The sequence below is a fragment of the Portunus trituberculatus genome, chromosome 32 (assembly GCF_017591435.1).
Source record: "Portunus trituberculatus isolate SZX2019 chromosome 32, ASM1759143v1, whole genome shotgun sequence".
Taxonomy (NCBI): domain Eukaryota; kingdom Metazoa; phylum Arthropoda; class Malacostraca; order Decapoda; family Portunidae; genus Portunus; species Portunus trituberculatus.
The window spans coordinates 14,758,592-14,774,293 of NC_059286.1; the positions used below are offsets into that span (position 1 = coordinate 14,758,592).

General features: G+C 43.3%; 1 protein-coding gene across 5 annotated transcripts in view; it reads left to right on the forward strand.

Annotated features, from left to right (window-relative positions):
* The window catches only part of LOC123511877 (serine/arginine repetitive matrix protein 1-like), a 38,811-nt gene that overhangs the window by 9,397 nt on the left and 13,712 nt on the right, over nucleotides 1-15,702 (forward strand). For 4 of the 5 annotated variants that reach the window (XR_006676972.1, XM_045267933.1, XM_045267934.1 and 1 more), the window contains exons 4-11: nucleotides 848-997; nucleotides 2,087-2,272; nucleotides 3,779-4,208; nucleotides 4,478-4,629; nucleotides 5,396-5,520; nucleotides 11,400-11,536; nucleotides 12,444-13,222; nucleotides 14,636-14,890. Coding sequence is in view for 4 of the 5 variants with exons in the window: in XM_045267933.1 (XP_045123868.1) it covers nucleotides 848-997; nucleotides 2,087-2,272; nucleotides 3,779-4,208; nucleotides 4,478-4,629; nucleotides 5,396-5,520; nucleotides 11,400-11,536; nucleotides 12,444-13,222; nucleotides 14,636-14,890 (2,214 nt within the window). In the remaining variant the exon portion in view is untranslated. The remainder of the gene's footprint in view (nucleotides 1-847; nucleotides 998-2,086; nucleotides 2,273-3,778; nucleotides 4,209-4,477; nucleotides 4,630-5,395; nucleotides 5,521-11,399; nucleotides 11,537-12,443; nucleotides 13,223-14,635; nucleotides 14,891-15,702) is intronic. The other variant, XM_045267935.1, reaches the window with a different exon arrangement.

The window sequence follows — 15,702 nt, forward strand, 5'->3', positions numbered from 1 at the left end:
GATAGGCCTGAGACCAGGCACACACCACACACCGGGACAACAAGGTCACAACTTCTCAATTTACATCCCGTACCTACTCACTGCTAGGTGAACAGGGGCTACACGTGAAAGGAGACACACCCAAATATTTCCACCCGGCCGGGGAATCGAACCCCGGTCCTCTGGCTTGTGAAGCCAGCGCTCTAACCACTGAGCTACCGGATGTGTGTGTGTGTGTATTTACCTAGTTGTATATTACAGTTTGAGTGGGTCTCTAGTGACCTGTCTCTATATCTACTTTTATCCAACTTTTCCTTAGATTTGTACACTCTGTGTGCTGCCACGATCTCTTCACTCAGTCCTTTCCAGATGCATGTGTATGTGTATGTGTGTGTATAGAATTGAATTAAAGTTTGCAATTTTGCAAAATTTTTAGTTCATATGTCTTATTTAGTGTTTAAAAATTGTGAACAATCCTTTTGTTTGTGTGTGTGTATGTGTGTGAAGTATTGAGTTTGTGTATGTGTTTATAGGTGTATTTAACTAATCCTGGTTTTATATGGCTCTAATTATATTAACTTAATTAAGTATCTTACCCAAGTTACCTAATGTAACTTGATTTTACTTAACTCCTCCAAATCATTCCTAAGCAACCCAAAAACAAACCAAAATAAATTTTTTTTAACAAACCAAACCAAACCAACCCAACCCAACCCAACCCAACCCAACCCAACCCAACCCAACCCAACCCAAACCAAACCAACCCAACCTAGCCCAGCCCAGCCCAGCCCAACCCAACCCAAACCAAACCAAACCAAACCAGACTCAACCAAACCAAGCATAGCCTTACCTGATGTCACACCTACAGGAGGAGCAGTACCAGGAGATCCAGGAGCTACGCCAGGGCCTGGGACACCTGCGGGAGGAGAACTCAACCTTGAGGACTCGGAGCCGTCGCCTGGAGGAGGATCTGGCAAGGCGGGACAGACAGATACAGCAGCTGATGGACCCAACAAAGGTAGTATTATAAGTAAGGTATTGGTTGTTAGTATAGTGTTGCAAGCTTACTGTTAGCTTAGTGTTAGTGTGCCAAAAGTGACTTGAGGAATTAGGACAAGTGCGTGTTTTAGGTTACTTTGTTATTTGAGGGACTTGTGTGTGTGTGTGTGTGTGTGTGTGTGTGTGTGTGTGTGTGTGTGTGTGTGTGTGTGTGTGTTTGTATGTCATAGTGTAAAGGGTTTATGTTAAATATGTGGTGTGTTTTTAGAAATGTACTTTTATCTATATTTTAAGTCAGAGATGCTTATTGTGTGTTACCCTTACATGCAGCTTATTCCCAGTGCTGTGTGGTGTGGTCTAGTGTGGTGTGGTGTGGTGTGGTTTTATATAACAGTTGATCATAGCTAGAAAAGTCAAGTGGTATTGTTTCTGTTTGTATTATGGTTTTCTCTCTCTCTCTCTCTCTCTCTCTCTCTCTCTCTCTCTCTCTCTCTCTCTCTCCAGTCATTTATCAATAGAAACAGCACCACTTTTCTTGAAAAATAGCAAAGAAAAGAATAAAAAGCCACCTTATTGTGTACCTTTAACCTTATCCTAACCCATCCCAAGCCAAACCCAACCTAACCCAACTCAGCACAACCCAACCCTACCCAACCCAACCAAAGGTAATGAAACCAAACCTAACTTAATCTAACCTTACCTTGCCTTTTCATATTTCACCTAACCTCACCTTAACCTATCCTATCTTACCTTACCTTACCTTACCTTACTTACTTTACATTACCTTACCTTAGCTTATTTTATCTTACTGTATATTACGTTACCTTACTTTATCTTACCTTACCTTACCTTACCTTACCTTACCTTACCTTATCTTACTTTACCTTACCTTACCTTACTTTACCCAACCCAACCCAACCCAACCCAACCCAACCCAACCCAACCCAACCCAATCCAATCCAATCCAATCCAATCCAATCCAATCCAATCCAATCCAACCCAACCCAACCCAACCCAACCCAACTCAACCCAAACCCCAAAACCAAATCAAACCAAACCTAACCTAACCTAACCTAACCTAACTGTACCCTAAACACACAAACCCCAGAATGACGAGGCGCGCAGAAAACTCACAGACAAGGGCGCCTCCCTGGTGGCGAGCCTGAAGCTACGTGTGTCGCGCCTGGAGGCCACACTGCGGGCCAAGGAAGCAGAGCTGGCCCGCCTGCATGCCTCGGCCAAGGCCACGTCCCTCAATGAGATGAAGATTGAGGCTGAGACTTATTATCAGGAGGTGAGGTGGTGGTGGTGGTGGTGGTTTTTGTCATGTTTTATTTATTTTGTTATTGTTTTTGTTATTATTTTTTTGAGGTGGTGATGGTGGTAGTTTTTGTCTTGTTTTATTAATTTATTCTATTGTTTTTATTGTTATTTCTTTAGGTGATGGTGGCAGTGTTATTGGTGATTGTAGTGGTTTTTGTCATCTTATTTTATTTATTTATTTTATTATTATTATTATTATTATTATTATTATTATTATTATTTTTGCGATGTTGGTGATGGTAGTGCTCCATATTATTTTTCTCTTCTTATTTATTCTCATTTATTCATTAATTTATTTTATTTATTTGTTCTGTTTGACATTTTTGTATTGGGATGATGGTGATGTGGTGGTTTGTGTTTTTGGATGTTGAGGAGTTCAGTGTGTGTTGTTTAGGGATTTTATTATATTTTTCTGATGTTTTCTCATTTATTTATTTATTATTTTTTTAATGTTAGTGATGCCAAAGTATTTTTTTATTGTTTCTTAGTCCAGAGAAAATGAAGATCAGTAACTGTTTTTTTTTTTATCAGTGACTAAAGTTGTTTTCATTTATATTTTGCCTATTTTATTTCTCTCTCTCTCTCTCTCTCTCTCTCTCTCTCTCTCTCTCTCTCTCTCTCTCTCTCTCTCTCTCTCTCTCTCTCTCTGTAGCATTGTTTTGTCCTTATTCATTATTTGATCGGTCTGGAGAAGGTGAAGAAATATAACTTGTTTTTTTTTTCAATTTTATTTATGTTCTCTTCTTTCTCATCTTTGTTTTCTCTTTTTTTTGAGTGGGTGGTGGTGGTGGTGGTGGTTGTGGTGCTGGTGCTGGTGGTGAATCTTAGCTCATTATTTGGTGGATTTGTAGGTGAAGAATGTCAGCTTGTTTTTAAATTTTTTTAAAACTTTTTTCTATACATTTAGTTTCATTATTTTCTCCTTTTCTTTGTTCTTCGGGTCTTTTCATTGCTCAACTTACGGTATCACTCCTTCTTCAGGTAATAGGTAAGTATTAATTTTTCTTTTTGTAATGTAACATTCTTGGCTTGATTTCACACTTTCCTGTTGTTTTTTGTCTCTCCAAATCTTCATTCTCCCTATTAATGATTAACTGTTTTTATTTGTTTGTTTACTTGATGAAGGCTTGTTTATCGCTGCCTTTATTGCATATTATAATTGTGTGAGCTGTTCTATTGCATATTATTTGTCCCTAGAATTAATGGTTTTATTAATTCTTTTTCAAGTTTAATTTATCATACTGAATGTTTCAGTTTTTTCTTTGTTGACGATAAGTTTCTGCATTTGCAAAAATCAAATTAATCTTATATTTATTCTCTATATGCATCTTAAAAGGTCATGATCTCTGTAAACAAATAGATATATATATGTACTTCTGTAGCTTAGCAAAAATAAGATTGACCTTAGATTCTTTTTCCTTCATATTCATGTAAGCACTTCATAACTTCCTATTAAGAAACAAGTAATTTCCTGCAGGTGGTGAGACTGAGGAACCAACTAAACATCGTGCAACAGCAGCAACAGCAGCAGCACCAGTACTTCCCAGCGAACCAACATCCCCAGGAGCCGCAGGAACACGCACCACCACCACCACCACCACCACACAACCAGGCACAAGTCAACACCACAGCCATTGCCACTGCCACTCAGCCAACCCACTCCAGCACAATGAGAGGGAAACGTGACAGTCGGGAGAGGGAGAGAGAGAGAGAGAAGGAGACACCGCAGGACAGACGAGGGGGCGGTGATGGCCAGGAGTCTCCCTCAGCTGGTCTCCGTCAGGCACTGTCACGTCTGGAGGAGGAGAATACAAGGCTTGGGCAGCAGGTGTCAGCGCTTGTGTCAGAGAAGGAGAAGCTCACGGCTGATTTGGAGAGAGTTCTGGGCCTGACTGAGGAGGTGAAAGGTGAGAGAGAGAGAGAGAGAGAGAGAGAGAGAGAGAGAGAGAGAGAGAGAGAGAGACATAATTGAATTTCTAGTATTTGTGGATATTTAATGTTAAATCTGGCTTAGTCTATTTCTTTCTCTCTATGGTATCTTCTTTGAACTACACCATTTCTTCACCTTTTCTCTCTTATATAAACCACTCACAAACACATCCTCACCACAATTACCTCACATGACACCTTCACCAAGTCAGCCTAGCCAATCACTACGCTGTCTTCCATCTTCCAGGCAACTTTGAAGGGCTGAGCCGGGCCGAGTTGATCCGAGAGGTGGAGCGGCGGGAAGCAGAGGTGGTGCGCTGGGAGTCTCAACACAAACAGCTGACAGATGCTCTCGGACGGCACTCAGAGCAGGCTGGGGAGAACTCAGCACTCTTGCAGGTGTGTGTGTGTGTGTGTGTGTGTGTGTGTGTGTAATTCACCATGGTCGTCTGCTGGTCACCCAGCCAGTCTTCCCCATTACGGAATGAGCTCAGACTGAGACCACATCACACACAACACACACCGGGAAAGCGAGGCCACAACCCCTCGAGTTACATCCCATTCCTTTTTACTGCTAGGTGAACAGGGACCACACATTAAGAGGCTTGCCCATTTGCCTCGCCGCTTCCCGGGACTCGAACCCGGCCCTCTCGATTGTGAGTCGAGTGTGCTAACCACTACACCATGTGGTGCGTGTGTGTGTGTGCGTGTGTGTGTGTGTGTGTGTGTGTGTGTGTGTGTGTGTGTGTGTGTGTGTGTGTGTGTGTGTGTGTGTGTGTGTGTGGCTATGATATAAAAGTGTTCTTCAAATATTTTTTATTCACACCCCAGTTTAATTTTGTATACTTGCTTCATAACTCAGTATGTCTATTGTATCGTACTTTTAGTACTTTATACCTCTGATATGGAAACCAATTAATGTACACACACACACACACACACACACACACACACACACACACACACACACACACACACACACACACACACACACACACACACACACACACACACACACACACTCTAGTCAGTCTACTAATAAAACCTTACAGCCAATAGCTCCTTTGCAGATTAGGTTACTTAAGACTGAGAAAGAACACTAAATACAATGTGAGCAAGTGTGATGTGTTTCTTGACTTCTGACTCTGACCACCTCCCTGTGCAGGCCCGTGTGGCAGAGCTGCAGGGGCGGGAGGAGGAGTGGAACAGGGAGCGGTCGAGCCTGCAGGAGCTGATCAACACTCTGAAGGACGACCGCATCTTCTACAAGGAGACGGCACAGAAGAAAGAGTGAGTAGTGGGAGGAGTGAATGTTTTGTTGAGTGACGGTATTAATGAGTGAGAAAGTGTAGTCTAGTATTGGTTTTGTATGTGCTGTTGAGGCTTTTGTGTACCATCAACATGTGTAGGTACTATAACTAGCAAGTAAAAAGAAGTACATTGATTTGCTAGTACACAAAAGCTTTTACTATATAGGTGATAAAGAGATATGTATGTGTCTGTGTGTGTATGAGTGATCCCTTTATGTATTTATCATAAGAAATAATCCTATATCGACAAAATGGTCCCAGCATTTTATCAGATTTCATGCCATTGCCCCTTATTGTTAATGTACCTTCCATATTTGAGTATAGATAAAGATTTCCTTTCCTTCCCTTCTTGCTGGACAGAGCATAGTGGATATTAATTACTCATGGCAGGATTAAGCCAGCAACCTGATCTCCTTTGTGTTATATAGTGAAAGGGCTACAAAAACACATGTCTTCCAAACAAACAGAAACTTGGAGTATTAAAATGAACAATCTATAATTTCTAGAACATCAAAAGCTGGCATGAAAACACTTGTAACTTTCAGAACATCAAAACTAACACAAACCCACAACATCTATGAAAATACTACAATGATTATGCTACTGAGAGAGAGAGAGAGAGAGAGAGAGAGAGAGAGAGAGAGAGAGAGAGAGAGAGAGAGAGAGAGAGAGAGAGAGAGAGAGAGAGAGAGAGAGAGAGAGAGAGAGAGAGAGAGAGAGAGAGAGAACACCACACTTTACATCAAAACTAACACAAACATACATACTCTACCAATAAAAACAAGACAATAACACAACGAAAGGAGATTGATATATACACTAGATTTGAAAGAAAACGACACCTAACAAAAACGAGAGAGAGAGAGAGAGAGAGAGAGAGAGAGAGAGAGAGAGAGAGAGAGAGAGAGATAGAGATTCATCACATAGAAGACCCCCAAAGCACCATATCTCTCAGCACTACAAGGACATGGTGCTGAGAGGAGCTGTAGGGTGAATTCAGCACAACACTAGTAACAAAGAGCCAGGAGACTACCCTTTGTTTTTCCCTCAATGCTGACCGTGGCCCCAGCGAGGATATGAGGCTCCTGTCGTCACTTCTCTCCGACCTCCACCACCGCCACCTCTCTCTAGTCAGGTTGTGGGTCCCTCATTCTCTGCCTCCTGCATGTACACTGCTGCTGCCACCGTCACTACAACCTCTTCTCTGACTTGTACTACTACTACTACTTGTTCTTGCTCTTCTTCTTCTTCTTTTGTTTTTCTTCTTTCTTATTCAATTTTTCTTTTTCCTTTTTTCCTTTTCTTTTTTTTACTACTACTACTACTACTACTACTACTACTACTACTACTACTACTACTACTACTACTACTACTACTACTACTACTACTACTTACTTTTTCTTTTTCTTTTTCCACTAGTACAATTACTGTATTTCTTATTTTTATTTTTGTTTTTATTTTTATTTTATTTCATTTTTATTTTTATTTTTATATACTACTACTACTACTACTACTACTACTACTACTACTACTACTACTACTACTACTACTACTACTTATATAGACATGCCCTATGAGACATCAGGCTGGTTGTTAGCTAGCTCTCTCTCTCTCTCTCTCTCTCTCTCTCTCTCTCTCTCTCTCTCTCTCTCTCTCTCTCTCTCTCTCTCTCTCTCTCTCTCTCTCTCTCTCTCTCTCTCTCTCTCTCTCTCTCTCTCTCTCTCTCTCAGTGGTATGCCTCATGCACTTGTCCTGTTTCCTTGCCACTGTTTTTGGGGTATAATTAATATTTTTTTCATAGGTTGCCATTCTTTCAGATGTAATTTTCCTTTTTCTTTTTTTTTTTTCTTCCTTCCCTCATAGATTTTTTGTTGTTATTTTTGTCAGTCATAGGTAATGCAGCTGATGTTTATAGATAGTCATGGTTTTCAAGGCTTCATAGTTAGTTGTGGTTCTCAAGACTCCTTTCAGGTTACCAAGACTTCTGCTGGGTTGCTGGAAAGTAGTAGTGTATTCAGAAGCTTCGTGTTGCTGTTCAGAATTTCAACCTAGTGGTAATTGAGAGTGTACATTGAAATTGTAGAGTTTTCTGTTGTTAGGTTCCTCAGAATTTCCCTAGAGCAGTGAAAATGTTGATTAAAGTATTGAGAAAACAAGAAAAGTGTACATGTATAGAAACAATTGTGGCAAAGTTGAAATTTTAGACGTTACAAATTAAAGTCTGATTCCTCAAAACTTCCTTTAGACAACTAAAATATGGACTAAAGCACACAAAAAGAGAAAATACATAAAAAAAAAAAAAATCTGCCCACTTTTAAATGAAGCTGTTGACAATTGACCACCACACTCCCAGAAAATAACGACCATTGGATTATGTACTTGGCCTCTTTAACACATTATTTTCACATCACAAAGTGCATTACTGCTTCTGTTCTGTGTGCTGGCTATCGCTTGGCACTGAGTGTATGCCGGAGCTTGCCATAGTGAGCTGATAGAGGGCAAGCTTTCACATATACACACCTAGTTCCTGCTGCTTGTAGCCAGAGAAACAGCCAATGAATAATGGGCGATCACTCAAGCAACTTCCTCTCTCCTCACTGAACCAGGATTGTTCTCTCTCTCTCTCTCTCTCTCTCTCTCTCTCTCTCTCTCTCTCTCTCTCTCTCTCTCTCTCTCTCTCTCTCTCTCTCTCTCTCTTTTTTTTTTTATTGAAACAGTAGATAAAATACACAATGCCAAAGCCCTTGTCATTACGAGCGTAGGGCTATCTATGGCTATGTCTACAAAAATAATGGTATAATGGTTTACAGTGTAATGTGGTACAGACAATGGATATGTCCTTGATATATCTTGTCAGCTACTGCTGGTCGGCGAGCCACTCGTTCGCTCGGCACTTGAAGATGTGCAGGGAGGTGGAGCGGTGCAGGTCCGTGCTGAGCACCATCTGGTTCCACAGGCGACTGTACCGTGGCAGGAAGGAGCGTATATTATGCTCAGTCCTGCTGAACGGTACAGCCACCGTGTGTGGGTGCTCAGAGTTTCCTGCCGACCGCGTAGCTTGAGTAGGGGGCGGCGGTCCAGGGAGGCGCAGAGTAGCGAGGTGAGGGGTGTGCAGTGCCTGAGCTTTGAACATAACACAAAGCCCCGCCACATCCCGCCTGTGCTGCAATGGCTGGAAGGTGTCTGGTGCGTGGCCCCGCGTGCAGACCCTCACCAACCTCTGGGCTCTGGTCTGAACCCTTTCTAGGCCGGTGAGGTACAAGGGGGGGCAGGAGGACCAGGTGAGGGTGCGTACTCCATAACGGGACGCACCTGTGCCTTGTAGAGTGAGGACACCCCTTGGGCATCCAGCACGTCCCCCACGCGTCTGATGCAGCCCAGCTTGTAGGACGCGTCCCTGGCAACTTTCTTGACGTGGTTGGTGAAGGTGAGGCCGCCGTCAAATTCCACACCCAGGATGTTGATGGAGTCCTGGGGAGTCAGCCTTCTGCCCTCAAGGAAGATGGCCGGTAGTGGGCGAGGCTGACCGTCTGCCTGCCGTGTCCTGGAGATGTGGAGGAGCTGGGTCTTCTCCGGGGCCAGTGTGACCTGCCAACGCCGCCCCAGGAGACGATGGTGTCCAGGGCCCGGTTTATTTTGGTGATGGTGGCCTGGCTGTCGGTCCTGTCGCAGACGAATGTGAGTGTGCAGTCGTCTGCATAGGCGTGTGCCTCAGGGATGAGCTGCAGGATGTCGTTGAAGTAGACATTCCACAGCAGGGGTCCGAGGACGCTACCCTGAGGCACACCAGCCCTGACAGGGTGCGGGGCAGAGGTGTGGCCACTCACCACCGTGCTGGAGGTCCTTGCACCGAGGTAGTCCTGCAGGAGCTGAAGGAGGCCGCCACACACCCCCAGGCTCTGCAGTTTCGCCACGATGCCTCGGTGCCACACCCTGTCGAACGCACCAGCGATGTCCAGGGCGATGACGTACACGTCGCTGCCGCCATCCAGCGCCGTGTTCCACGCTGCCGACTGAAGGAGGAGCAGGTCAGCAGCGGATCTCCCTCGCCTAAATCCAAGCTGCTTTGGACTTAGGAGGTGGTGAGCTTCCATGAATGTTGTGATTTTCGAGGCAATGATGGCCTCAAGAAGCTTGCCCACCACAGACAGGAGGGAGATGGGGCGATAATTGGAGGGGTCAGCCCTGCTGCTCTTCTTGTGGATGGGGACGACCCTCGCCTCCTTCCACTGCGACGGCCACGTCCTGGAGGACAGGCACCTTCTGAAGAGCAGAGTGAGGGGTGCTGACAGCTCTGAAGCGCACCTCCTCAACAGGTGGGGACTGATGTTATCTGTTCCGAGGGCCTTTTTGGTGTCCACCTGGAGGAGCAGCTTCTCCACCTCAGCTTGGTGTATGTGGAGGCAGTCGAGGGTCGCCCGCGTCCTGGCGGGGATGAGTGGTGGGACGCGATCTGGCTCAGGCACTTGCATCTTCTTGGAGAAGTGGGCAGCCAGCAGCTGGGCCTTGTCTCTGTTCCTCATCACGAGGCCTCCGTCCGGTGCGGTGAGTGGCGGGATAGTGTCGTCAGAGACGAAGCCCTGCTGCTGCTTAACGCTGCTCCACCACTCCTTGCTGCCCACGTTCTGGCCAGACAGCTTGTGCCTCAAGGTGCCCTTCCATCTGCGAATGGCCTCCTTTTGCACTCGCTTCATGCATTTACACGCTCTCTCTCTCTCTCTCTCTCTCTCTCTCTCTCTCTCTCTCTCTCTCTCTCTCTCTCTCTCTCTCTCTCTCTCTGTATTCTCCCTATTCCATCATTCTCATCCCTCACTTCTGCACTCGCATACATCTAGACCACTTATCGTTTGAGGAGTGTATGAGTGAGGGAAGTGTTGCAGAGAGAGTGTGAGAGAGCAGTCCTTGGGTTTGATGAAGGGGGAAGGGATGATGTATGAGTGAACTACAAGGGCAGTAGGGGATAGTGGTTGTGAGTGTACAGTTATACAGTTATTTAAAGTGTAATTGTCAGATACTGCCTGTTATTTGTTAATCAGTCACCAGACATGACTTACTGTATTTAAACACTTCTGTACTGGCCATGGATACAGTTGTTTAAAGGTCTTTTATTTTATGTGGTTTTATATTTGAAATCAATTATGAAGCTACATTGAGTCTTTCTGTGACATGAGTCTTAGAACACATAGAATACTTGATAGCAAGAGTATCAAGTTTAACCATCAAAATACCAATTATCAACAAATCCTCAAATTATGACTGAGTTACTAGCTTCCATTTAGTCTTGTGTCTCTGAATCATGAGTATATTTAAGTATCACCTTTTTTCCACTTAATCCCAACTGGCAAGTGAGGAAACATTTTTTTTTTTCATCTGAATCTAGTTATAGTTGCAGGGAGTAAAGGTTGCTTCTTTTTCATATTTCCATTCCCCTCATAGGACTAGAAGCACCAGGGCCAGTGGGCCAAATTACCAGTTGTAGAATGATGCTGGTATTATAAAAGGAGTTTTCAAATGCTTACAATACATCAACGATCATGAATATAGCCCATTGGTATTACTAGACAGTTGTGGTCTCTGTTATACCTGCTTCAGTGCTCCTTTAAGCCTTTGCCACCTTATTTCCTTTGTCCAACCTTTCCCTATCCTCTAACCTTTCCATACAAAAGAGGAGGAGAAGCTTCACTGAACAGGGTACTATTAATCTTTCCTGTGGGTGAAAAAAAAAAATCTTTGTCTACCTTCCTAATTCCAAGATATTCCATCTCTTAGCTCAGACTCCTTCAGCACCATCAACACTGCCTCACCTATCTTGGGCACTGCATTATCTACCTTACTTCTAGACAAATAGCCTCCCCACAGCTCTGAGATGGACGGTCTGCGGCAGGAGGTCCAGGCACTACAGCAGGAGGTGTCTGGGCTGCAGGAGGCACAGCGGCGACGGGGGGACAGACTCACGGCTTCCACCCAACGCACCACCAGGCCAGGAGGGGTGTCTGGTGGGTGGCTGATCACTTTTTTTTTTTTTTTTTTTTTTTTTTTTTTTATTTATTTTTTTTTTATAGGGGAAAGCTGGCCAGTGGCAACAAAAAACGATTATTTTAAGGGTATACTCAGATGTCAGTCCCCAAACAGGTTAGGTCTGCTTCCCTTGCTTTCTGGTAAACCAAAATGTGAAATAAGATACAAGGAAGACATGAAAAAAATGCATATAGAAATTAAAAGACTAAATTGTTGAACCCATTAGTAATTGAGACTGGAAGTTGATTTTTAGAGGCTACATATTGGTGATGTGGTGATGGGTTGTGTTGTGCTTGGTTATAAAGTTATATGTTGTTTCTTATGTGTTGTATTATATTCTGGTGATTCTTTTGTTGCTTACATTCACATCTTGTATGTCTGCAGTTATGATATCTGTCAAAGTGTTACTCATTATGTTTTCCTGTTAGTTTTGCTTTATAGATAATTTTGTTTACTTTTCTGGTAGTTAAAATTGATGTTTTCATTCTTTTGTGCCTGATCCTTTATGCATTTCTTCTATTCATATATTGACTGCATACTCATTCATAATTATTAATAATGATAACAGTAATGTAAAGTAATGTCTTCTCACTCATGCAATACTCATTTACATAATAACTAGTCACCAGTACACAATTTTCAATCATGATATTTCACCTTTATATATTACTCATTAGATGACACAACCTCCACACCACAGCTTCATTCACTTAACTAACCACCAGTGCACAATTTTTACTCACAATATTCCATCTTCTATAAACCACTCACTATTTAATACAACCTCCACACCACAGCTTCATTCACCACCAGTACACAATTTTTACTCGCAGTATTTCACCATCTATGAACCACTCACTATTCAACACAACCTTCACACCACAGCATCATCACGCTCTGGCTCCAGCAGTGAGGCACACACCCCACCAAGCCGTCGACCTCGCCCCTCCAGCGCCAGGCCCCCCGCAGCAGGCACCCGCCCACCACGCAACACGAAGGCCTCCAGCGAACCACGGGAGACAGCCAGTCCTTCTCGGCGCACCACAAGCACCCAGCCAAGAAAACCACCTCCTGCGAAATCCTCCTCCACCCGCACTGCATCCTCTTCCATGTCCTCCTCCTCTCAGATGTCCCCAAGGAAGCAGCCCACGCCAGGTAGTCGTGGGGTGGTGAAGCAGAGCAGGCAGCCCACACCTTCATCTTCCCTCTCCTCCAAGACCTCCACACCCACAGCCTCCCCGAGTAAGGTCCCAGCAAGAGTCACGAGCTCCTCTTCCTCGTCCCCGCAACACAGGTCAAGTCTATCTTCACCACAGCAGAAAAATGGCACACCAAGGTCATCCAGGCAGCAGAACGGTATGATTGGTTCTCCACAGCACAAGGAGGGTGTCAGTGCTTCACCTAAACACAGAAATGGGGTCATCGGGTCACCTCGGGTCAAGCCAACATCCCCAGTCAAGACCCCGACACCCAGGTCTTCCTCCAGGTCATCCACCCCTTCATCACAGGTCAGGTCTTCCCCTAGCAAGGTCACTGCCTCGCCCCGCTCCCCCTCCAAGGTACCCCAGCCCAGTCCTAGGGGAAGGAAGGGTGCTACAGAGGCTCCCCCACCTCCACCACAGCACACCCCTCGACGGCAGGGTAGCTCTGGCCTTTCTTCTACGGTAAGTGTGTGTGTGTGTGTGTGTGTGTGTGTGTGTGTGTGTGTTCATCTAGCAGTATATTTATCTATTGCCGTATTTGCCAGACTATAAGGCAACTCTGTGTATAAGATGACCCCAAATTTTTTTGGGGAAAATTTAGGTTTTAAGCTATTACCAGTGTATAAGATAACCCTGGGGAGCCATAATATGGCCGTTCCCTCACTACTGCTGTTGTCAGTTTCAAAATACAGCTGCCCTTTATTTATTAATCCATCAATTAATTAGCTCAGACACAAGTACCTAAAAATAGAAGGACTTTAAAAAAAAAAAACCTAGTATTGCTTTTACTTCACAATATAGGTAGGTAAGAAAATGTGGATGGGTGCATCGACTCATGATGTGTATGTATGTACGTATGCAATTTATTGGCTGCAGTATGAATACGAAGGTACCATGGCCCTTAATGTTCATCACGGGGTTAAAGAGTTGTATTTTAAGACAACCCCTTGATTTAGGAGTGTAAAAATTGGCAAAAAAAACATGTCTTATACTCCGACATATACAGTGATATTTATCTTACAGAAGTAACAAGTGGGATTTCAGATTACATAGTGAGTTTCTGTCTCTGCATTTCATTTGGGCAGTCATTGCTTTAAATTTATAGGTATTTTTAGAATTTATTGTGCCCCTATTTTGACTGTTTCATTCCTTTGCACCTTTAGGTTTGCAGGGTTTGGTCTTGCTTATTTTATTATGTCTCAATCGTATTTTTAATTTGATCTGAATATTTTTTGGCATACATGATTTCTGGTAATACATTCCATTGATTTATTGTTCTCTCTGAGAGCTGAATTTTCTGTTATCTTGTATGTGTATGTGTGTAAAGCTCTGTAAATAGATTCTTTTTCCTTTGATTGTTTTACCTTTTAAGTTTTTGGCTTCATTTTATATCCTAATCCTTATCCCTTATATTCTCCTTTCTCTATTTCACTCTTAAGATTCTGGCTCTATATACTATTTCTCCTTTTTTCAATACCTCTTTCTTCTCATTCTTGACTTTCACTATTCCTTTCCTTCACCCAGTAACCATCCCTTCCTTATAACCCATCCCTTTCCCTTCTGTATTATTTCAATCTTAAAATTCTTGCTTTTTACACTACTCTTTTCTTTTAACCACTTTCTTCCTCTCCCTTACTTGACTAATACTATTCCATTCCTTCATCCAGTAACCATCCCTTCCTTATAACCCATACCTTTCCCTTCTCTATTATTTCAGTCTCAAAATTCTTGCTTTGCACACTATTTGTCTTTTCTTTTAACCACTGTCTCTTTCTTCCTCTCCCTTACTTGACTTACACCATTCCATTCCTTCACCCAGTAACCATCCCTTTCCCTCATCCTTTACCAACATCTCTTGCACTATACCACCACCAGGAGGAAGATGAGAGGGTGCTGGCTGAGATAATCTTCCAAAGGGACACTGATACAAGCTTAGAGGTGGCCCCTGATACACCTCGCTCTCTCTCCATGGCAAGGCAGCGAACTGTTACCCTTGATACTCAGGAGGAAGAGAGCTTGCAGGAACACACCTCTCTCTCCTCACAAGGCATGGGTAGCAGGGAAGAGGAGGGACTAAAGGAAGAGGAGGAGTTGTCGCCAGGAAAGAGAAGAAGGCGAAAAGATAGAGAGGTGAGTGTGTGAGGGTTTAAAAGTGTGTGTGTGTGTGTGTGTGCTTTGTGTGTTTTGGATTTTGGTTGTCTTAGTTTTTGTTTTCTTTCATTATGTGTCTTGGGTTTGGTTTGTGTGGTTTTTGTTGTTTCTTTTGTGTTGTTGCTTTTGGTGTTTGGTTTTCTGGCTATTGATTAGGTTAGGTTTGACTTTGGTGTGTGTGTGTGTGTGTGTGTGTGTGTGTGTGTGTGTGTGTGTGTGTGTGTGTGTGTATGTGTGTTTTTTGTGCATATGTTTTCTTTCTTGCCATTTGTAACCACACACACATAATCACTTTTCCCAACCATAAGTTAGTGTAACATAATTTTACAGTGTAGTACAAGTAACACAAGTCAATTCACCTTAGCCTAACACTGAATAACTAAACCAGTACTTAAGATGTCACTGCTGTTCACTTCAATACAAACTAATGTCCAGATTCCTGTCCTTAGTGTTGTTGTCACTGCTTCATTCACTGTTAATACTGTCAATGATAACTTGAGTCCTGTAAGTAGGTAAGGAGTGATTGTGTCTAGTGTACATGTATATCGCTGTTCATGTCGGTTTTTTCACTTTTCCCCTGCTTATCCTTGTTTTTATCCTTCTCCTTGCCCTTGTTCTTATCATCCTCTATATCCTTGTCCTGCTCATTATTCTCTTTTGTCCTTGTTTTTCCTCCTTCTCATTTTCCTTGTCCTCACTTTTATTTTTTTTATCATCACTAACTCAGTCTTTGGTGTAATTATTGTTTCATTGGCTCCTTTTGCTGCAACTCTTTGGACTTCTCAGCTTTT